General features: G+C 45.7%; 1 protein-coding gene across 1 annotated transcript in view; it reads left to right on the top strand.

Moving 5' to 3' along the window:
* Window positions 1-23129, top strand: part of CREB3L1 (cAMP responsive element binding protein 3 like 1) — a 90026-nt gene extending 66897 nt beyond the window's left edge. Inside the window, exons 6-12 of the mRNA XM_081835393.1 lie at window positions 1057-1206; window positions 4248-4306; window positions 7110-7178; window positions 10435-10534; window positions 17069-17189; window positions 20588-20852; window positions 21610-23129. Of these exons, the coding sequence (XP_081691519.1) occupies window positions 1057-1206; window positions 4248-4306; window positions 7110-7178; window positions 10435-10534; window positions 17069-17189; window positions 20588-20852; window positions 21610-21646 (801 nt within the window). The 3' untranslated portion in view covers window positions 21647-23129. The remainder of the gene's footprint in view (window positions 1-1056; window positions 1207-4247; window positions 4307-7109; window positions 7179-10434; window positions 10535-17068; window positions 17190-20587; window positions 20853-21609) is intronic.
* Window positions 23130-23645: the final 516 nt, after the last annotated feature.

The following is a 23645-nucleotide window of genomic DNA, read 5'->3' as shown; positions in this document are numbered from 1 at the left end:
TTATAGCGGGAAGGTAAACGACGTTTCCGTGTGCTGCGCTGGTGCTGGCTCGCCAGAGCAGCTTCGTCACGCTGGCCACGTGACCCGGAAGTGTCTGCAGACAGTGCTAGCTCCCGGCCTCTAGAGTGAGATGAGCGCACAACCCTAGAGTCTGTCAAGACTGGCCTGTACAGGCAGGGGTACCTTTACCTTTTACTAATGTAGAAATGGGGTAAGCTGGACTTAAGATTGAAAAAATAAGAAAGTGAAATTGGCAGATTCATCCATCAGCATGATGCTGAAATAATCCATAACTACTGGCGAAGGAGCTATTTTAAGGGACTTACTTATTATTCATATTCATTTCACTTCTATACAGTGTTATATCTTTAAGGGGGAAAATCGCAAAGTGGTTTACAATATTAAAAATTAAAACATCAAATAAAACATAACAGAAAAAAACAAAACAGAAAAAAAGTTAAACATAAAGTATACATTCAAAGCAACATAATTGACGGGAAACTAAAATCTTACCTTAAAGATTTCAAAATAAAACATTACAATGGAGGTAAAGTACAGAATGCACATTTAACGCGGTAAAAAAAATAAAAAAACATTTAAAACATTTCTAAAGAAAACGGTACTAAAGGAAGTCAAATATAAAATGCACATTTAAAACAGCATAGTTAGCAAGAGAATAAACTATTGTCATAAACATAGAACCAATCCTGGTTCATGGCAGGCAGCGTCTGTGGAAGCTCAGGCTCCATGACCCAGCTCTGTGCTAGGAGACAGCCAAGAGGCATTTACACTGACCTCTGCCACACGCATGGGGGTTTTGTTGTTGCCTTAGATTTTACAGTTCTCAGATTGCCTGAAGAGTTGGAGTTTCACGATGCAAAGCCATTAATGTAACTTGTAGTTAGGCCTTTGGGTTGTGGTAATGAGGAATGCTGCTCCCCCCGCAAAAAAGCAGTATATCAACCCCAAAGGCCCTTCTTTTTGCAGGGGAAAGTTAGGGATGGGGTTGTTGATATGAATTCTGAAAATGTTGCTGCTTTTCCTTTTCACTTACAGAAATTACAAGGGACCTCGGGACCCCTGCTCCTAACCGAGGAGGAGAAACGTACCCTGATTGCTGAGGGCTATCCCATCCCAACCAAGCTGCCTCTCACCAAAGCAGAGGAGAAAGCACTGAAAAGAGTTAGACGAAAGATCAAGAACAAGGTCGATAATTCCACTGAATTGGGGAAAAAATAGGAGTTTGTGTGTGTGTGTGTGTGTGTGTGTGTGTGTGTGTGTTTGATTAATGTGATCATCCTTCTTTAACTTGCTGCCTCATCTGAGTTTCACCGGCTAAAATTAAATCTGTGTAGTGATAGGGCTTTTAATGCTGCCATAAGCTTTCTAGATCTAGAACCTGAAGAACTTCTTTTAAAAAATAACCATCTAGGGCATTTTCAACATCGCAGTTTTTGATGAGAAGGATGATTTATTTAGTTGTTCATTCTTGCCCAGTGGGACAGGGCCCTGCCCTGCTGAGCTTACAATCTAAAAATTGACACAAGGGCAACAGCAGATAAAGGGAAGGGAAATAGAGGCTGAGGCAAATTGGGAATTAGTATGCAGTTTCTATTACAAGGTCTTTGCCTTAATCATGAACATCATAATACTGGGACAGGAGACAATATATCCCTTTGCAAGTCAAGACAAGGGCCTGTTTCGCACATCACACTAAGCTAAACCGTGGCTTAGCACGAGCACATGAGCAAGCAGACTTCCAGCGAGGAAATGGCAGCTTTTTCACTCTTTCCTAGTCGTTCTGCTGCTGTACTGCTGAGCTAAGCCATAGTTTACTGGTAGTCTACCATGTTGTTGAAGCCCAGGCTCATGATTTAACTCTCTCCAAACTAACCACAGCTGTAACTAATGTTTGTCCTATGGTTTGTGCTTTTTTGTGAGAGCTAAAACACGGGCCGGAGTTTGTATGACATGCTAAGGCAAACAATGACTTATCTCAGCATGGCACAGCAGAAAAAAGGAAGCCGGAAGGAGCAAAGCTGCTGCAATCTGCGCTCTGGGAGTCATCATGCTTAATTGTTTATTTGTCCTCTTGTCCCAATATTATGATTTTCATGACTAAGACTCAGCCCATATAACTGAAAGAACCTCCACTCCTGGAGCCTTGTGTTTGCACTGAGCCATGGTTTGGCTTAGTGTGATGGCAGCACGTGGGCCTTCTAGCTGGAGAATTTGGAAAAGTAGACATCCCTTCTTTCCCCCCTCCCCCCACATTCCTTCATTAATATATTTAAAAAGCTTTGAAGACCAGTATAAATGCACCATTCCATCAAAACTGTTTGCAGCATACTACCCATTCCCTTGTAACTTTGTGAGCATAATGGGCCTCTTGAGTGGTCAGTCTCATCAGCTAATTGCCCAGAAAGAGTTGTTTCTCACCCAGGTGAATGAGCAAGCAAATGTCTGTGGAGTGATATGAAATACTAACTGTGGATTCCCACTCAATGTAAGTTCCCATATTACGAGCCCACAGTATGCATTAGTCACCTGTTGTGTCTCAGACGAAGATACAACCCATTTGGCCCAAGTGATTCAGCCACTTTGGGAAATTCAGATCCACAAAGAAGTTAAGTCATAGCCCTTACTTATAAGTTGGTTTGCATTCTGATCATAACATTTGATTCAGCAACATGTACGTGTTTAAAACAGGATAGGGTGACCTCAAAAAACACTGTATCATGGCGTCCCAGGCAAGGTATCTTAGAGCAAATGTTTAGGGACAGGGCGCCAGTCCTATTAAAGTAAATAGCACAAGGAGAATGGTTCAAGTTCAATAACATTAATGTGGGTTGTCAGTTCAGTTTAATAGATCATATATGAAGTTGCCATCCACTGAGTCAGTGTATTGCTCCATTTAGCCCAGTAATGCTTACTCTGGCTGTCAGGAGATCTCCAGCCCTGATAGAGGCATAATTTTTCAACTGGAAATTTCAGGAACTGAGTCTGGGAACTTTGGTGTGCAAAGCATGAGCTTAGCCACGCAAACACATGAAGATCCTTTGCATACACCATCAGATCATTGGCCCACCTAGCTCTGTGCTCTGCTAGGGACAACCATCCAGGGTCTCAAGCAGAGGATTTTATTTATTACAAGGGATTGAATTTGGAAGCTTATGCAGGCAAAGTGTGTGTACTCTACTTTTAGCCTACGGGCCTTCCAAAATTGTGACACAGCAGCCAAATTAGGGCTGATCAACTGGACAGAGTAGGAAACCTTAAGAGCACACCATACTTTTTAATGCATCTTTTCTTGCAAGACCTTCTGATTATGATTATGAAAATAGACAATCGGGATATAAATTAATAAATTGTTGTTGTGTGCGTCTCCCCATGACCACAGTGGGCAAGTGACATAGGAGGAGCACAGAAAGCAGAAGTCACATGCAGTTTCCATTTCAGCTGGCGCAAGAACATACGAAAGTGCTCTGGGGAGTTATGTAGTGACAGGAGGCCTGCCTCAGGGCCAAACTAGATATGACACAGAAAATCTATTTACAGGTTATCTTCTGTATATGTGTGTGTGTGCGCGCACACACACACAATTTTAAAAGAGCAACAGGGTTCTTATGTGAGACTGGGGCTGTGATGCTGGGAGAGGGGTCTTTAACTCTTTCCTCCCATGCCATTCCCCCATGCCATACACACAAGGTAACCATTGAGGGTTTTGTCCAGCAAAGGGAACAGCGCCTTGATGTGGGGTAGATAGGGTTTACTCTCCCAAGTGCTGTGACCCTGATCCAAATTGGGCTTCTCCGTGGCTGCTTTTAAATTCTAAAAAAACAACAACGAAATGTGGGTGATTGTGTTCACGTAACATTTAGTTTGACTTTGACCCCTTGGAACAGCCTTCCCTACCCACATACTTCCTAGATAAATTATTATTATTATTGGAAGTTTTTAATGTTTAATGCTGTATTGTATTTTTAATATTTGACTGGAAGCCGCCCAGAGTGGCTGGGGAAACCCAGCCAGATGGGCAGGGTATAAATAATAAATTATTATTATAATTATTATATTAGCTGTTTTGGACCTCCCATCATCTTTGACCATTGGTCATGCTAGCTGGGGCTGATGGGAGTTGTAGTCCAAAACACCCAGAAGGTGCCAGGTTGGAGAGTTACTATATGGGAATTGTTCTTCAGGAGGTTAAATTAGCATTTCTAACGTTGGTATTCCTCATTCCTTAGATTTCTGCACAGGAGAGTCGCAGGAAGAAGAAAGAATATGTGGAGTGTCTGGAGAAAAAGTATGTTCTTCTCTCTGAGCTCCCATGCTACATTAACTCTGGATTTGTAAGATCAGTAGTTTCTTTTGTACTTGGCAGCATCATGAGAATTACTGGAGCATTGTGACCCTCATGCAGAAGTGGCACATTCTCTTAAGTCTCTTCCCTAATGCGTCCCTGCTTTAGGAAAGAGTCGTGCTGTTGACAAAGTCTTGAATGTAATGATTCAAGAAGTCCACCTGCTACCCAGAGAGTAAGATGCACATCTAATAAATAAATGCATGAAACGATATGTGCTTAACAATATCACTTAAATCGAACGTTTCACCATGTAACAATTATGTAAATGAAACTCGAGTGCCAAGGGAGAAAGATTGTTCTCCACCAGCCTGTTCAAAACCCCTTGAGCTTTTGGTGTGCTTTCCCAAGCACTGCAAATAGCTTAATAAAGATGGAAGGAGAAACCTGAGTTGTTATAGCACAAATTCCTTAGTTCCTGTTCCCATGAAAGGAATTTGCTGCTGGGTGAGATGTCCTTGAATCTGTGTCCTTGAATTCAATAACAAATGTGCTATTCTTCGTGGATAGCCTGGTACCACCATCTCACTGATCCTCATCCTTGAAAAAGGGAGTGGGAGGAAGAAGCGTGGATCAGTGAATGAGGCAGTAGCTTTTGTTACAATAAGCATCCATGAAGCTTACTGGATGACTTTGGGTCAGTCACCATCTACTTAGCCTAACCTACTTCTCAGTTCCATAGTGAAGGTAAATGCAATTAGAATTGTAAAGAACTTTGTATATAGAAAAATGCTATATGGGAGATAACAATAGTTTCTTGCAACATGTTCTGCACAGTGGGCACCATGTAAAAACAGCAGGAATACTGTACACCTTGATGTTACCATTAATGGTTGTTTCTTATTGCATTTTGTTTGTTTTGTTGTGAACGGCCTTGGATCCCCCACCCCCAATTGAAGGGTGGCATATGAATCTGAATAAGAAAATATAAAATTATACTTCCTACAAACAGGGCTTATTCAGCCCTGATTTCTGCGTTTACAGCTGCAGGATTGGTTTAAGGGTTGCCATATGTCCTCTTTTTCCAGGACACACCCTCTTTTTCATGTATTTGTAAAATGGGAGTTGTCAAAGTGATTCAAAGTAGAAGTTGGCAAATGTGTCCTCTTTTTTTGCTCTTCAAAATATGGAAACTCAATATGCTCAAACTGTCTTGCCCTGGTGAGCAACCTGGCAACTGAATTCTGCACTAGCTGAAGTTTTGGAACTGTCTTCAGAGACAGCCCCAAGTATAATGCATTGCAGTAATCTAGGTCACCAGAGCATAGACAGATGTTAGGCTATCCCTGCTCAGATATGGGTGCAGCTGAGCCACCAGCTGAAGCTGATGGAAGGCATTACGTGTCACTGAGGCCACCTGAGCCTCAAGCAACAGCAGTGGACTCAGAAGAACTCCAAAGCTATGTACCTGTTCCTTCAGAGGGAGTGCAATTTTATCAAGAGCAGACCACCTTCCATTGATCTTTTCTAGGGAACCACCCACTAATAATGCCTAAGTCTTATCTGGATTGGCTCTCATCCACTCCTTAACCAACGCAAGACAATGGTTGAGCACATCCACTGCCACCCCTGCAAATGTAAAGGAGAAGTAGAGCTGTGTGCCATCAGCATATTGCTGACAACGTACTCCAAAATTCTGGATGACCCCACTCAGTGGTTTCATGTAGATATTAAGCAGCATAGGAGATGAAATCCAACCCCGAGGAACCCCACAATGAAGGCTCCATGGGGCCAAATAGCACTCCCCAAGCATCACTCTCTGGAAATGACCATTCAAGTAGGACTGGAACCAGTGGGGGTAACGTGGGGGGTGCAGGGGGGGCCGGCCGCACCGGGCGCAACATCTGGGGGTTAGGGTTAGGGGGCGCAAATCCACGGGTTAGGGGGCGCAAATTACTTGCCTTGCCCTGGGTTAGGGGGTGCAAATTACTTGCCTTGCCCCGGGTGCTGACAACCCACGCTACGCCACTGACTGGAACCACTGCAAAGCAGTGCTGCCCACCCCACCCCAAACCCAAACCCAGACAGCCACTCCAGAAGGATACCATGATTGATGGTATCAAAAGCTGCTGAGAAGTCAAGGTGAATTAACAGGAACATGTTTCTCACCTCTCTCCCAACAGAAGTAATCACACAGGGCAACCCAAGTAGTTTCTGTACCAAAACCAGGCCTAAAACACCAGTTGAAATGGATCTAGAAAATCAGTTCCCCCCAAGAGTTAAAAAAAAGTGTTTCTTGTTATGCAAACAGCATCTAAGAGGAATTCTGAGCAGCCTTGGGACTGGAGTGGGAAAGGAAGGTTAACTCTCTCTGCCACAGTCTTGATAAAATTGCCTTTCCAAATATGTTATTTGTATTTCAGGGATCTCCAGAGTGGCACCAGTGCAGCTTTCTCTTGAAATGCAAATAGCAGCAGCAGGACTATATGCACCTGAAAGTAAATCCTGTTGAACCTAAAGGGGGGGTTACTTATGAGTAGGCACGTGTAGGATTGCGATGTCAGAGAAGCTATTATGTCAGGACCATTATAGGGACAGAAGGAGTTAAAGTTCCCCCCTACTCTAACAGTTTAGGGACTTCTGAAGCTTCCTTGCTGCTGTTATTTACATCACAAAACTGTGAATGTTAACTGCAATTCATTGCTGCATCTAGGTTGGCTCTTAAGGATGAGATTTTGGAGGTGGGCGTGGATCAGGCTGATGGATTTCTTTATTTTTAAAATGGGGCTTGTTTTTACTTCTCCAGGGTTGAAAGTTATACATCTGAAAACAATGAACTGTGGAAAAAAGTAGAGACCTTAGAAAATGCAAACAGGTGAGCAGAACCCACATTTGATCTTTGACTGAAGGATGGTGCCAAGCAAAGGGAGGTCAGGGGAAGGCTGGGAACAAAAAGAGAAGAGGTTTTTTGGCGGACTTTGGCTTACCCCGAAGTATAACTTTTTCATTTTTCCAGCAGCAGCAGCAGCTAGTCAGCTGGGTTTGGTTAGCAAATGAGGAATGTTTGTGTTATGACAGCCAGGAAGGAACTTCTGACAGATGGAGGTGCAGATGGGGGCACCTCTGAGTGGACCATTTCCTGCCTCTCTCTCAGTAGCCTGCCTGGCCTTGGGACCAACTGGCTGACAGCTGAAGTGAAATTAATCATAGATTGGTTTCTAGGGAGAGTGCTTGCCAAGGTCAGGTAGGTATAAGCTGGAATCATTATCCTGGGAAGCATTCTATATAGTTAAGGGTGAGGAACAGGCCATGGTGAACAAGAGTCAGCGACCAGGATGAGGGTTAAATGGGGCTAAGGTGAAGGGAGCAAGGAAGTCAGTCCTGGCTCAGTCACTGAAGTTCACCAGCCAAATGTCCAGATTAGAACCTGATCTCTTGGGAGGGTTTTACGGAGGGGGGGGGGACACAACCAGCTGAGCTCAGAGCCAGTCAAGATGCCTGAAGGAACAAGGGACTGTGTGGAGTTCTCCTTTTTCCCCAGGCCTTCTATACTGACTGAGTGGTTGAGGCCCTGACCTTTGGTTACATTAAATGAAACTCTCTTCTATGTTCTTTGAGGTGCAGAGAGTGTTACCTAGAGACATGGAAACTGAGAAAAGAGTCTAGCAGCTACATGAGCAGTTTTAGGGGAGTTCTTATGGCAGGCCTGTTAGCAACAAATAGGCTGGGAACAGAATGCTAAACTGCTGACCCCAAAGGCCACATCTGCATGTAAAGCACATGGCTTCCTCTTAAGAATCCTGGGAACTGTAGGTCTGAGAGGGGGAAAGTACAGTTCCTGGGATTCTTTGGCGGAAGTCATGTGCTTAAAATATGTGGTGTGGATGTGCTAGCTCCTTAGTCCAGCAGACTGACACCAGCTTGTGCGTTTCCCCCTCTGTTCATAATCTGGGGAGAGTTGTCTCTGTTCGGTTCTGGTTTAGGTTTTGGTGTGGTGCCACCCCCTCCAAGGCACCACACTTGCCATAACAAAGAAGCAGATATCGCCTCTTGCCGTGAGCTGGACTTCTGCCTGAAGAATCCTTGAGGCCCCCTTATTCCCGTCTGGCAGAATCTCTGTCCAAGGAATTTGTTTCGTTTGATGCTTATGGAGAAGACAAAATATCCGCTTCATGTAGCAATGGGAGAAGACAACAGGAGGGACCGGGAGTTTTGCCTAGCCTCCCATGAAGGGCCAAAACAAAACAAAGTCACAGTACATAAAACATATGCAAAAGACAGCAGGTTTGGGGGCAACACCTTCACATCCTAAACTAGGCTACTGTGCTCTAGTTTCACTCTTTTTCTCCACGCATGCCCACAGGCCAGGGTCACATGAATAGCTTTTTCAGCTTTACAAATGTATTATCCACACCATGAGGTGCTGAGAAGGAAGAAGGACCCAGGAGTACAGATTTTTCTTTATAGAGGATTAACTTTCTGTCAGGGGAAGACAATGTGGTGCCATTGAGATATTCTGGATAACAGCTCCCATCATCTCCAGCATAGCTAACAGTCAGGAATGATGGGAGTTGTGATCCACAACATCCAAAGGGAACCACATTGGCTACTCCTGGCCTAGGTGAGCAATGCAGAAACGTGATCTGGTCTTCTCTTTCCAGCATTCCCATTAGTCACAAACAGTATGGGCTTATTTGCCCTCTGAAATGCACCCAAGTTTCATCCATGGGCAGAATCAAGGCATTCCTTTGTGAGCAGCATATGTATGAATAGTGCAGGAATAAAGCACTTCTAGAGGAGCTTCCCAGAATGGTTTGCTTAATGTCCTTTGTAATCAGCCTTAGATGCTGCCTTTCCAGGCTCTTCCCATCAGGCACAGAGCTTTCTGTAATCTGCAAGACTTCAACCAAATGGGGGAAACTATCATCAGTGACCCTGTTATCCAGGACCTATCCCCTCACTTAATCTTGCCAGCACACTTGACCTTGCACTTGAGCTCCCTGCCCTCATTCAGAGACTCTTTGTCACACTCATTTCCTCTGATTGCCTAACAGCAGCTTCTGACCCTACCTTTGTGGCTTGATGCCGCTCCCTAGAGACCCTGGAAGTGTTGAGCATATTCTCAGCTTCTCAGTAGCTAAAGTAGCTATGTTGGTGGTTAGTGACTGCCATCTGCTGGGCAATTTATGAACCCTTGTGTTCAGTTTATGAACCCTTTCTCCCATGCATTCTGGAGTTCCGTTTATTGTTGGTTGTATTTGGAATAATAGATCTCCCCCACCCTGCCCCCTCCCGTCTCACTCTTCCTTCCTCTCCTGGTACTACTGTTTATGTGCATCAAAGCAGATACTGTATTCTGAAATGGTTCCCAGGTCTATGTACTCTAATCCAGCTCTAGTCTGAATCCATGGTTCACTATGTGCAGCAGTAATTACGTCACCGCCTCAAACTGTTCACACTGTTCTTTTAAAAGGTAGCAGCTACTGGAAAAATAAACAACCCCAGCATTATACCTATGGACAAATGAGGTTTTCAGGCATTAATCCCAAAGGATATCAACATTTTTGGGGTTTAACAAAAATAGTCATTTAACCTGCCACTGAGAATGTACAAATGTGCCCTGCCATGGTAGAGCAGTTTGTAAGGTAGTCGCCATGTTAAATGTTGAAAGGGTCTGTAAATATGTAGCGTTAGCTAAAGGAGCATCTCATTTGCATGACTTGTTCATATAAGTATTCTTCTGACATGCTTACATCTTCAGCAGAACATTTAATTTATTTTTACATTTCATATCTTACATTGTGCATATACAGCATAGCTGTCAACTTTCCCCCTTTTTAAAGGGAAATCCTATTCGGAATAAGGGAATTTCCCTTTTTTAAAAAGGGAAACGTTGACAGCTGTGATATACAGTAGTATTTCTGGAAAAAAGAACATTGAAAGTATTAAGCTCAGGGTGAACCACCCTGAGACCTCCAGGTATAGGGCGGTATCTAAAGTCAATAAATAATAACAATAAATAATAATTAAGTTTCTGAATTTGTAATGTCTTTGGATTTCTTTCTGTTTCTTTCTTTCTCTGATTATTTTTAAACAGTTTCTTTTAAATGTAAAAAATTGCTCTCTCATAGGACTCTCCTCCAGCAACTACAAAAGCTGCAAGCTCTGGTAGCAGGGAAAGTTTCTAGGCCATATAAAATGGCTTCCACACAGACAGGGACCTGCTTGATGGTAAGGTCTGCATGCTATCCATTCCTTGGTTACTTAAGCTTTATTTCTTCGTTGTGTACATATATCTCATTTTTTCCCCAGGTGATCTTGGACTTGGACAGTGTTAGGCCAGATTTGTAGTTTGTCTCCCCCAGACAAACCCAAGAGTGGTAATCCAAGAAGAAACATTTGTTACAGTTCATGTTTTGTTTGGAGTGAGACAAATCACAAGTCCTGCCTGGGGGGGGGGGGGAGGTGTCAGCCTTCTATGGGCAAGAATGACATGTTTTAGTTTAGAGGTCTCTGAATTTTGTTTCTCCTACTTTTCTTCTAAATGCGGTTAAAGTGTCTGTCTAGGACCAGGGACATCCAGTTTCAATTCCCACTCAGCCACTAAGCTCACATTGGACCAATTACTTTTTCTCTGCCTAGTCTACCTCACAGGGTTGTTGTGAGAATAACTGGGGGTGGGTGGGTCATGTATGCAGCCCCGAGCTGATTGGAGGAAAGGCAGAACAGAAATGGAGTAAATAATTTGTTTTAAAACCTGAATGCAATACTAACATTCAAATGTCAAGTGGTTTGGTTTGGTTGCAAGTATTATATTGGCATTTGGGATTTTAATGGAATAAGTACAGTGGTACCTTGGTGTCAGGGAACTGCCATCGGAGAGACAGGTGGTGGACAGGCTACAGGAGAATAGGAGAGAATCTGCAGTAGAAGAGGGAACCAGCAGGGGGAGTGCAGGAGTCACAGCGGAGGGGAGGCTCTGGGATGCTTCCAGTGAGAGTAGTGGAGAGGTAACGGGACCCCCGTTGGGAACGCCCACCCTTCGCCGGAAACTGTCACGCAGAGAGTCTCGAAAGCGCATGTCTGTCAAAGAGCTTTTATGTTGGCGTAAATTCCGTAGACGCCCACTGTCAGATTCTACCAGCGACTGACGGAGTCATGCTTTGGGGGCTCCGTTAGTGCATCGGTTTGGATGACCAGCCAAACCCCAGAGGGATCAAGCTTTTACGCACAAGCAGCTCACTATCCCATCACAGCAATCTGACAGTGTTTGAAAGCAGCTTGTGCAAGCAGAAGGCATCATGAGCGAACCATCCGGAACCGGAGGAGCAGGAGCGGGAGCTGGCGCAGATCCAAGCCTGGAACAAAGGTACAGGGCGTTGGAGGTCCAGCTGGCACTGCAAACGGCGAGGCTCGAGGAGAGGAGGGCTCAAGATGCAGATAAGGGGAAGACCACCCCACTTGCCAGACGGGTGCCTGGACTGGTGCAGAAATTTGGGGGGGATCCCCGGAACTATCAAGCCTTTAGGACAGAGATGCAATATGCTCTCAATCTACTGTTTGATGACTTCCCCGACGAGAACTCTAGAGTGGCGTACGTGATTGGCCATCTAGAGGGAGGGGCGAGGGACTGGGTTCGGCCCCTGATGGCAGCCAATAATGAAATCTTAAAGGACACAATGAAGTTTTTCCGCGCCATGGACTTGATGTTTTCCAGCGAGATCGAGCAGGGAGTGGTGCGCAGGCAGTTAATGGCGTGTAAACAGGGGAGCCGATCTGTACGTGAGTACTGGACTGAGTTCACCATGCTGATTCATAGACTTGGGTGGGACCTTGCTAGTGAACCTATTCAAATGCTGTTTGAAGAAGGTCTCTCTCCGGCAGTGAAAGATGAACTTTCCCGGGCGCCTAGGGCGGAGTCTATGGATCAGCTGACTAAATCAGCGCTGTCCATTGGGGCACGCCAGGAAGCTAGAGCTATGGAAAAGCGGGAAGGAAAGGGGGAACGTTGGAAGGACTTCCGCATTCCAGAGATTCCGGAGCAGCCTTTCCCGCCAGCAGAGCCGATGGAACTTGGAACAGCGCGCGCGCGCGCAGTTTCAAACACCAGTGAAGGGCGGAAGAAGGAGGGAAAGAGCGGCAAGAGATGCTATCTCTGCCAACAGCCAGGTCACTTTGCCAGAGTCTGTCCGCAAAGGAAGGAATGGCAAGGGATGGCGGGAACTGTTGGGGGGAAGGAGGAAGAAGAAATCACGGAGCCGGTAAAAGCCAACGCCTGGTTGCCAACATCAGGGCACAGCAGCCAGGCCAGGGAGTAATGAATGTGCCCACGCCGGAACCTCCAAGACCAGCGCTTGTGATAGAGGTGTTGCTGGAACTGGCAAACGGACACCCACTGAAGATAAAGGCGCTATTGGATTCAGGTAGCTCATGTAATTTCATGAGCAAAGAGTTTGCAGCTGCACACCAAATACAGACTATCCCATTGAGTAAGCCTTTGCAGGTTACCACGATTGATGGGAGGGAGCTGTTGGGAGGAGAAGTGAGCCAACAGACTGTACCAATGATAATGAGGGTGGCACGACACACCGAACTGATAGCGTTTAACGTAGCCACCTTGGGAGGAGCTCCTATTATCTTGGGTATGAGCTGGCTGGCGCTACACGATCCGCTAGTAGGCTGGCATCAGAGAGTGGTTTCCTTTGGATCAGCACATTGCCTAGAACACTGCAAGGAGGGAGAGGCTCAGGCAGGCGCCAGGGGCACTCTAGCAGTGATGGAAGTGATGGACAAAGGGAGGGTGCCACCACAATACGCTGACTTGCTTGACGTATTCAGCGAAAAAGAAGCAGATAAACTGCCCCCGCACAGACCCTTTGATTGTCAAATTACCTTACTCCCAGGAGCACAATTGCCAGTGGGCAAGCTGTATGCAATGTCAGACAGTGAGATGCAGGAGTTAAGGGAGTTCATTGACAAGAATCTCAAGCGAGGTTTCATCAGAGAGTCACGAGCGGTGGGGGGCAGCCCAGTATTCTTTGTGGACAAAAAAAACACAGGCAAGCCCAGGCTTGTATGTGATTTCAGGGCCCTAAATGCAGTGTCAGAACCAGTGACTTTCCCTATGCCCAGAATTGATGACATTCTAACACGGGTGAGAAAAGGGAAAATTTTTACCAAGCTGGACCTTAGGGGGGCATATAACTTGATACGTGTGAGAAAGGGGGATGAGTGGAAGACCACTATGTTCACCCCCTTGGGGGCCTTTGAGTACACCGTTATGCCTTTCGGATTACAAGGGGGCTCCGCCTGTTTTCAATCATTCATGAATCACGTCCTGGGGCCACTGCTCTACAAGAACTGCGTAGCGTTCTTAGATGACGTTCTGGTGTACTCAGACAATGAGGAGCAGCATGTGCGAGATGTAAGAGAGGTACTGAGCAAGCTGCGAGAAAACCGGCTGTGGGTGAAACTGGAGAAGTGTCAGTTTCATACCAAGGAGGTGGAATTCCTGGGGTACCGGTTGTCTGACAAGGGATTGGCCATGGATCCCAGCAAGGTTCAAGCGGTACTGGAATGGAAAACACCAAAGACCAAGAAGGACGTGCAAAGGTTCCTGGGCTTCGGAAACTTCTATAGGAAGTTCATCAAAAACTTTGCCCATTTAACAGCGCCCATCACGGATTGTCTTAGTAGCAAAAAGAAATTTGTTTGGACGGGAGAAGCGCAACAAGCGTTCGAACGCTTAAAGCAGGCGTTTGCGTCGGAAGAGCAACTCTTGCACGTGGATCTACAACAACCAATGAGAGTGGAGACTGACGCGTCAGACCGAGCGGTGGGGGCCGTTCTTCTCCAGCCGGGAAAAGATACGTCTGAATGGAGACCGTGTGCATTCTTCTCGCGGAAGTTGAACAAATCAGAGAGGAACTACACAGTGTACGACCGAGAACTGCTCGCCATTCATGAAGCATTCCGGAAATGGCGGCACTTGCTGATTGGGGCGCAGCACAAGGTTCAAGTCCGAACTGACCACAAAAATCTGGAATACTGGAGAACAGCCCGAGTGCTGAACCAGAGACAAGTGAGATGGGCCCAGGAGTTCTCCAAATTCCACTTTGAGATTCGTTACGTGCCCGGCTCCGAGAACGTGAGGGCGGACGCTCTTTCCAGGAAACCTGAGTACTTAGAGGGGGAGGGAGCGCCTGAGGCAAGGCATGTAATCTCTGAAGACCGCTGGGTGTGTGGGGCGGCATTGGTGGGGCAGAGGGAACTGATAGAGGGTACGGAGAAAGATGAATACGCCCAAGAGAAACTCAGAGAGCTCCGGAGGACAGAGGAGAACACAGGGGGGTTCGAAGAAAAGAACGGGGCGTTGTATTACAAAGGGGCACTGTACATACCCGACGGGGAACTGAGGGGCAGAGTACTCAAGCAGTTGCATGACAGCCCCACAGCGGGACATTTTGGACAGCACAAAACCATGTGGTTGGTTACCAGGGAGTTTTGGTGGCCCAAGGTGAGGGAGGACGTACGGGAATATGTCAGGGGTTGCGACAGGTGCCAGCGAGCGAAAGGAGAGAGGGTGGCGCCAGCGGGGCTATTACAACCCTTACCCACGCCCGAAAGGCCATGGGAGGCAGTATCCATAGATTTTATGACGGACCTGCCAAAATCCAAAGGCAAAACAGCTGTCATGGTGGTGGTAGATCAATTAACCAAGATGTGTCATTTTATAGCTTGTTCACATGCAGTCACAGCGGAGGAAACCGCCAAGTTGTTTGTAGAACATATTTTCAAGTTGCATGGCGCCCCCTTGAGGGTGGTCAGCGACAGAGGGAAACAATTTACTTCCAGGTTCTGGAGGAAACTTATGAGCTTACTGCACGTAGAACTCAATTTCTCAACTGCCCGGCACCCAGAAACCAATGGGCAAGCGGAAAGGGCAAATGGGGTTTTACAACAATACCTGAGGTGTTATGTAAAAGACAGAGAAAATGATTGGGTGGATAAGTTACCTCTAGCAGAATTTGCCTACAACAACGCGGAGAACGTGTCCACAGGGATGAGTCCCTTCCTGGCAAATTATGGGTGTCACCCCCGGGCATTCCCAGGAGAGGGAGGGGAGAGGTGGAGCGTGCCGGCGGCGGAATATTTTTTTGAAGAGATGGAGGCGATCCACCGTCAGCTTCAACTTAACTTAGAGAAAGCCAAGGAAGAATATAAGAAGCAAGCAGACAGAAATAGGAGGGAAGGTGAAACTATAAGGGTGGGGGACCGGGTGTGGTTGTCCACCCAAGGGCTACCGTTCAAGGGCGGGAGTAAGAAATTGAGGCCCAAAAGATTGGGGCCCTTTGAGGTCATACAGCAGGTCAACCCAGTGGCATTCAAACTCAGGCTGCCCAGTCACATGAAATTACACCCAGTATTTCACAGGTCATTACTGTCGCCGTACCGAGAGGGACGCGAGTGGGGGGAGCGTGAGAGAGAGGCCACCCAAACGCCCGTGATAGAAGAGAGAGAGCGCGACATGAACGTGGCAGGAATCATTGATTCCAGGTGGAAGGGGAATCAGGTGGAATATCTGGTAGAATGGGAGGGGGAAGCAGAGTCGGAAAACACTTGGGTACCAGCAGAGGTAGTCAATGACGAGGTTTTAATAGAAACATTTCATCAGCGTTTCCCAAGAAAACCGCAACCCGTGGCTCGATTTAGAAGGGAACACTTTGGGACCACCGATGAGGAAGGAGAGTTTGAAGGGTTCCCAGAGTCAGGGGTGGGTGAAGAAGCCGACTCCGACGAAGAAGAGGAAGACGGGGAGAGAGACGGTACGCCGTGGCTGGAAGTGTTAGAATCCTCGGACGACGAGGAGAGTTCCTTCAGGGGCTTTCCGCCCTCACCGCCAGTGGGAGAGGAGGCGGGAGGGGGTGAAGGGGGCCCTGGGGGGGAGGTGGATGTCAGGGAACTGCCATCGGAGAGACAGGTGGTGGACAGGCTACAGGAGAATAGGAGAGAATCTGCAGTAGAAGAGGGAACCAGCAGGGGGAGTGCAGGAGTCACAGCGGAGGGGAGGCTCTGGGATGCTTCCAGTGAGAGTAGTGGAGAGGTAACGGGACCCCCGTTGGGAACGCCCACCCTTCGCCGGAAACTGTCACGCAGAGAGTCTCGAAAGCGCATGTCTGTCAAAGAGCTTTTATGTTGGCGTAAATTCCGTAGACGCCCACTGTCAGATTCTACCAGCGACTGACGGAGTCATGCTTTGGGGGCTCCGTTAGTGCATCGGTTTGGATGACCAGCCAAACCCCAGAGGGATCAAGCTTTTACGCACAAGCAGCTCACTATCCCATCACACTTGGTTTACAACCATAATCCGTTCCGGAGGTCCGTTTGTAAACCAAAACAAGTTGTAACCCAAGGCACGCTCTCACCAATGCTGCCTCCAAAATAAAATTGTTCGTAATCCCCCAAAAAGGATTGTAATTCAAAAAAAGGTTGCAAACCAGGACGCGCACTTCTGAGTTTGATGTGTTTGTAATCCAAAATGTATGCAAACCAAGACGTAAGCAAACCAAGGTACCACTGTACACACATCTAAACTAAATACTAAAGTAAATATGTGCTTAGTAACTGAATTCTGTTGATTTTCACCGTACTGTAATAGTTTACGATTTCCTTCTTTTCTCCTCAGTTGACCTGTGTGAATTCATGTACATATCCACACCCTGTTTGTTGACTGCACTGAGTATTTCTGCCATATCTCCTCCACAGGTCCTCGTTCTGTGCTTTGTTCTGGTTCTGGGCTCCCTAATGCCGTGTCTCCCAGAATTCTCTTCAGCATCGCAGACAGTAAAAACAGCTCCAATGTCAGACATATACACAACCAGTAAAAGTGAGTCACATGTGATCTAATTGTTACTAAAGCCCTCCTGCAGAGCCAGAACTACTCAAGTCACTGCTGAATCCAGCCAGCCATTTCCTCAAATGGTGCAGATTATCCTTCTGTCTTAATGGTAGCTCTAGCCAAGGCTGCATATGTACCATTCATTTAAAGCACATGACTTCTTCCAAGGAATCCTGGGAACTGTAGTTTAAGGATGCTGGGAATTATAGGCTTGTGAAAGGCAAACTACTGCTCCCAGGATTTTTTTGGTGGAGACGAGCTTTAAATGTATGGTGTGTACACAGCCAGTCTTGTCCCTGTGGTTTGTTTTATTCACAAGAGTGTATCATTTGAACAGAGCAGTTTCCCAAGCTTGGGTCTCCCACTGTTTTTGGACTACAATTCCTATCATTCCTGACCACTGGTCTTGCTAGCCATGGATGATGGGAGTTGTAGTCCAAAAACAGCTGATGGCTCAAGTTTGGGAAACACGGATTAGAGTGATGCATTGCTCTTGTTTCCTGAGTGACCTTTCCTCCAGAGCTGCTTGCTCCAGTTTATTCTTTACATGGTCCTATGGCCTAGCTGTACAGTAAAGCCTCATTTGCCTTTTAAAGGATTCATTCTCCTTCTCTTCCTCATAGATGCTTCTTCTCCTGTTCTTCCCACCATGGGAAGTAAACCAATTAGCCAGGAAGTCTCCCTGACCTTGGAAGATAAAACCCAAATTCAAATAAACATGTGATCTTCCAGTTCATTTGTTCACTCTCAGCCTGCCTTTAAAATTGTGCCGAGAGTTATTAGGAGACTCCTACTCACAAAGCTGCAACCCACCCACCTCACTCACACACGAAAACAAAGATCACCACAGCCAATCACAAACAAACAATCACATCCTAGGCCAACCCCAACCTCTCTCACCACCAAAGGAACACAAGTGAACAACACAAGCACGCTGACACCAAACTACATACATTAAGCATAATAGAAAAACCGCTACCCCACCCCACCCCCATCCATCTCCCCTCCTTCCACCCTCCTTTCTTCTTCTTTTTTTTTCTTTTCTTTTTTCTTCTCCCCCTAATGCCTCAACAAATGAAATGGATTTGTAAAAATGTTACACGGGGAAAAAAAATACACGAGGCATTACACTTACACTGTAAAACAAGAAAACCCTTAATAAAATATATTATTAACAAAGCTGCAACCCCCAGAGGTCTCTGGGAAGAGACATTGCTTGTTAAACCACTCTGAGAATTGTAGCTCTGGAGGGGAATAGGGGGTCACCCGATAACCCTCTGCACCCTTAACAGACTACATTTCCCAGGATTCTTTGGGGGAAGCCATATGGTTTAAAGTGGTATGATACTGCTTTAAAGTGCAAATGGGGCCTATATCTGTCACTCCAACTCAGCCCTCTGATCTAAAATCCTTCTTTGGGCTAATGAGTCTCCTTAACACACACGGCAAGACAAGCTGGAAACAAGGGCCTGGTACCCACATAAGCCTGTGGGCTGTACCACTTTAGATTGTACAAGGAGTGTACTTGAGAGGGGGACTGATATTATGGAATGCTTCTCCATTTTTTTAAAAGTCCTGTAAATAGAGAGCTAGCTTGCCAAGGAGAAACACAGGCAGCTGCCTTGTACCTGGTCAGCCTCATTGTCCATTGAGCCCTCAGATAAGGCAGCTTCCTTTGTTACTCCCTGACCACGCTAGCTTTCTCCTTCATACAAATTTCCTCTTTATGGAAAATTAGATGTCATGGAAAAGGGAGCACATATTTTGCCTGCTTAAAGTCCCTCATGTAGCACAGTCAGTCATAAACCTGACAGTATCAATATTTCTCGGCCTAATCTATCACAGAGGGTTGTTGTGATTCCCTACTGGTGCCAGGGAATCTTGTATGCTGCTCTTAGCTCATTGGGAAAGGATGGGGGGAAATATTAAATAAGTACATAAGAATTATTTATTCCGTTGAGGCCTCACCTGCAGTCTGAAATGCTACAGTCCAGACACTGGCTTACCAGCCTATCTGCTGTTCATGAGCACTAGGTCTAAGTGCTTCCTCATCTCAATTGAGCTGGCATTTTGAAATGGGGGGGATTTAAAATCTCCAATAACTTCCTAACAGCTGGTACCCTTTTGTTGGGTACGGCCATAGGCAGGATGGTCTGCTTTAAAGCCTGGCAGCATGGAGGCCACAACCAGACCTAAGTTGTTTGTTTATGGCTCAGCCAACACTCAGTAGGGAGGCAGCTGCAATGTGTATATTGGCCCTTGGGTAGCCAGACCAGCTGAAAGCCTTGAAGGGAGGAAGAATAGCGCTCTCTCTCTCTCTCAGAACAGATGGCCTGTTTTAAAGCCCTCAAGCAGTCGGGATAGTCTGTTTTATAGCCTCAGTGGCAGTTTTAGTAGTGCTTTTTCCTTATTGCTTTTGTATCCCAACCATCCCTTAAAAAGCTGGAACAACATATGTAGGCTTCCCATTCAAACACTGATCAGGCTCAGCTCTGTTTAAATACAGGCATGGGGTGGTGCAGAGGAAGGACTTTGTTTGCTCCTTAAAGTACAGATGTCATGTTCAAAGGTGCTGCCTTTCGCTGCACATTCTTGGCCCAAACAAAGCAGCAGCCTATAAATCACAGCTTCTGTGTGGCAACTTCACTCTGTAGCAGCCACCAAGAATCTCTGGTATTGGCCTGGTATATTCTACATACAACATCCACATGGAAGTAGCACTGCACATCATGACCACAGTGTGAAGAAGTTGTTACCATAAGGGTGTTGTTTTGCAGAAACTTATTTGGAAGGCCTGCAATATGCAGACTTGGCCCCAACTCTGGTGTCAAAGGGTTCCGCTAGTGGTCAGAAAACATTTTCACATAGTTTTGGGATGTATTATGATCACATGACACCATTTTATGAAAAATAAATGTTGGGTCCCACAGCTGGATTTTAGGAAGAAGTGTTTTTGTTTCTTTGTCCTGAAATTATGGGACCTGAAAGTGGAACTATATGGGTCTCCTATGAAAACACACCCACTGACTTCACTCTAGTGAATAATATTGGGCAGGTATCCGACAACTAAGTTTTCTTACAGTTGCCACTTTTTTCTGGCCTGGTTTTTTAGCCTCCAAGAACTGCATGACAAGCAGTGCAGCTTTTACTCCTATGGAGATGCAGCAAATGAATGCCTCACCTGCTAGATTTCTGCTTGCTCTGTAGCTGTTGAGAACAAGAAGGGGAGAGAATGCAAAGCCTTGCAATAAGTTTGTGTGTGATAGTCAAGATGTCTCTATATTCTGTGACTGGCTTTATCTACATGCCTTGGCACATGGGAGTGGGCTGGGAACAGCCTCATGAAGTTCCTGTTCTCAGCCCTTAACAAAACGCTCCCTTTTCAGTTCAGTCACGGCGCCTTCTTTTCTACGATGAGCATGGGGGCTCCCTCGAGGAAGGCTACAGCTCCTTCATCTCTGTGGAGCATCCTGACAAGTGGGAAGCTGACCAACGCCAAAGCGAAGAACAGCGACCTCAGGAGCATGTGCACAGCCCCCTGGCTGTGGCCCACGAAACAGCCAAATACCTGCACAAACCCCACCAGGAGGGGCCAGATCAGAACCAGACCAGCTCAGCTCTCACTAACCCCAAGAAACAATTCCAGGAGAGGTAAGCAGGTGTGGGGCTTTCGTCTCTTTCCAGCTCATTCCAGCTATATTCGATCTCCGAAGTGCAACGTGGGGTCTAAGCAGGGTTGCCAACTTTAAAGCAAACCACTAACCACTACTCCTGTGCTTTTAACACATCTGCAGGCGTCAGCCACTCATGGTGTTTATTTCCATGCCATAACATCACTGCTGATTGCAGTCTTCAGGAGTCACAAGGGCAGGCTGTGTTTTTTCTTCTCCTCAGTTTGCAACCATCAACCTAAAGTTTCTGATCCTTCCCTGAGACCTCTTGTGTGCACAGCATAAACTCTTAACTCTGAGCTATGTTCCAGGGTTTTCCAAACTTGGGTCTCAAGCTGTTTTTGGACTACAAGCTACCAGGGATGATGGGGACTGTAGTCCAAAAGCAGCTGGAGACCCAAGTTTGGGAAAACTTGGTCCAGGCAAAGAGAACCCCACCCCACTCAACTGACAGTGAGAAATAAGGAAATAGGAGAATCTTCTGAGGAACCTCACCAGCCAACCTAAAAAATAGAACAAAGGATTTTGTGTTTTATCTGTACTTGTTTTGAGTCCCAGTTCCGGGGAGAAAGTGGGATAGAAATATATAAAATGATGTTGTTGTTGTTGATGATGATGATGATGATGATTATGAGGAGGAGGAGGCAGCAACAGAGCAGTTATCAGAGGCCAGAGTTGCGAAATAAATAGCAGGTGACAGAATGACTGACTGGTACTTTTTTTCTTTCTTTCTGCAGAGACAGAATCTCCAGTGATGCAGCTGAATACTTGTAGCAGCTGCCAACCCTCAAGGCCTCTTCTGCCTGGATGTAGGATCCTTTAGTAGATGCCTGGTTAAGGCTGCAATTCCATGCATGCTTCCCTGGGAGTATGTCCCATTGAACTTGGTGGGGCTAACTCCTGAGTAAGCATGTGCAGGATTACACTGTAAGGGGCGTGGGTTGCAACCCTAAACACACTTACTACGGGAGAAGGTCCATTGGACTTCATTCTGCATAAACATGCATAGGATTGCACAGCACATGGGAGAGGTTGTTCCATTTAGATATCTCCAAATTGGTCCTGAGTTCCGCCTCTTATACACCTGATTCCCAGTGTCAAAATTGCATTCCCCACAATCAGGGATAGCGTCTGGCAACTTGGACAGAAGCCTCAGTCAGCCCTCTAATTTACCCCCACTCACAATCACCATGGCCACTGGTTATGTTCTTTCCTCTCTCTGCAATATGTCACCAAAAGTTACCAACTTCTTGGCACACAAATCTGTACTATATAAATATTCCCCAGCTGTGTCTGTCTCCGTGTCAGAAAAAGCTTAATTTCTATTTTGTGACTTATTTTTACATAGTTACATTTAAAAAATGTAGAGAATTCAAAGGCAGAGACATATTACAGTTAAATGTTCAGATAAGAGAAAAAGAAAAACGTTCTTCAAAGGAGGCTTTCCCCCCATTAAACATTAAGCAAAATTCACAAAGCACCCCCATGAATCAGTTCCTCAGTGATGAGGAACACACTTGCCTTATCCCAGTTCTTGACCCTCTTTGTAGACAGTCTTTTCATTCAATTTTCTCTAGACAAGCCACCTCAAGGACTTTTCCTTTTACCTATGATTTCCCCCTTTAAAACATGAGACTGAAGAGATGGTAGGGACAAGTGTATGTTCCTTGCATGCCCCCATTCATTGAATGTTTCCTGGTGACATTTGGGACAGATGTAAAAGTCAGCAAGCTGCAGCCATGGCTTTCCTTTCCAAAGTTTATGTAGGGATGGAGAGATCCTTCAGAACAATTCTTCTCCAGTCAAGTCCACCAGGGACCAACACATACCGCTGCAGCCTCCCCACCCCACCCCTAAAACACCCTTCTCTGTCCCAACCCAAAACCAGCATAAAGAACCACTGTTCCATAGTTAGACATGCTCCTGGGCATAGTCCATGCGTGCCTCAAGTTCACATGGTTGTACAGAGACCAAAAGCAGAAATTGTTTGTACATAATGAACCTTATTTTGTATTATTGCCAATCCCTTAAGATATTGTATTTTGGAGACTCTCAGATCCTATTTTCTGTATTGTATTTTTATTAAGAGTTATTGCGAGCTTGGCCTCTATGAACTTCCTCTCTTTGCAGATCGCTGTTTCCTCTTAGTCTAGCAGCTGTTGTTTGCCTAGTTTTCTTTTTAAATATATCACTCTTTTCCTCCTGTTACTAGCTCTGCAATTGCTTTGGAGCAGCAAAATTAAAAAAAAAAAATGCAGCATCAGCTCTGTTGTTCAGATTCTTCATTATTTAATTGAGGGGTTATTAATTTAGCAAATCTCAGTGCAAGTGCAGGCCTGCCATCACTCACCGAATAATAGCTGTGCTCTCCCTTTGTGAGCAGAGGTCTCTGAGCTGAGCAGTGTTTCTCTGAGGGCTTATACAGAAATGTTAATTACTGAGAAATGATGACAGCCGCTTCCCTCCTAGATCTATCATTCTGATAGCAATACCCCGGTAGCTATTGTATTATAATAATATAATTATAATATAATATACTTATAATATAATAGATGAGGAAGAAATCTTGTTGCATGGGGACTATCCTTGCTGGTAGGAGCAAAGCATATTTGCTTTTCAAAACAAGCAAATAAAAGATGTGCTGTTATTAAATTTGCACATCGCTCTATACTCAGGGCGGTTCACAGCACAAAAAATCACAATGCAAAAAAAAAGAAAAGACATAATACAGTGGTACCTCAGGTTAAGTACTTAATTCGTTCCGTACTTAACC

Source organism: Podarcis erhardii, assembly GCF_964252035.2.
Source record: "Podarcis erhardii genome assembly, chromosome: 1".
NCBI lineage: Eukaryota > Metazoa > Chordata > Lepidosauria > Squamata > Lacertidae > Podarcis > Podarcis erhardii.
Note: the sequence above shows the minus strand (reverse complement) of the source record. Positions and strands in the feature narration are given on the sequence as shown.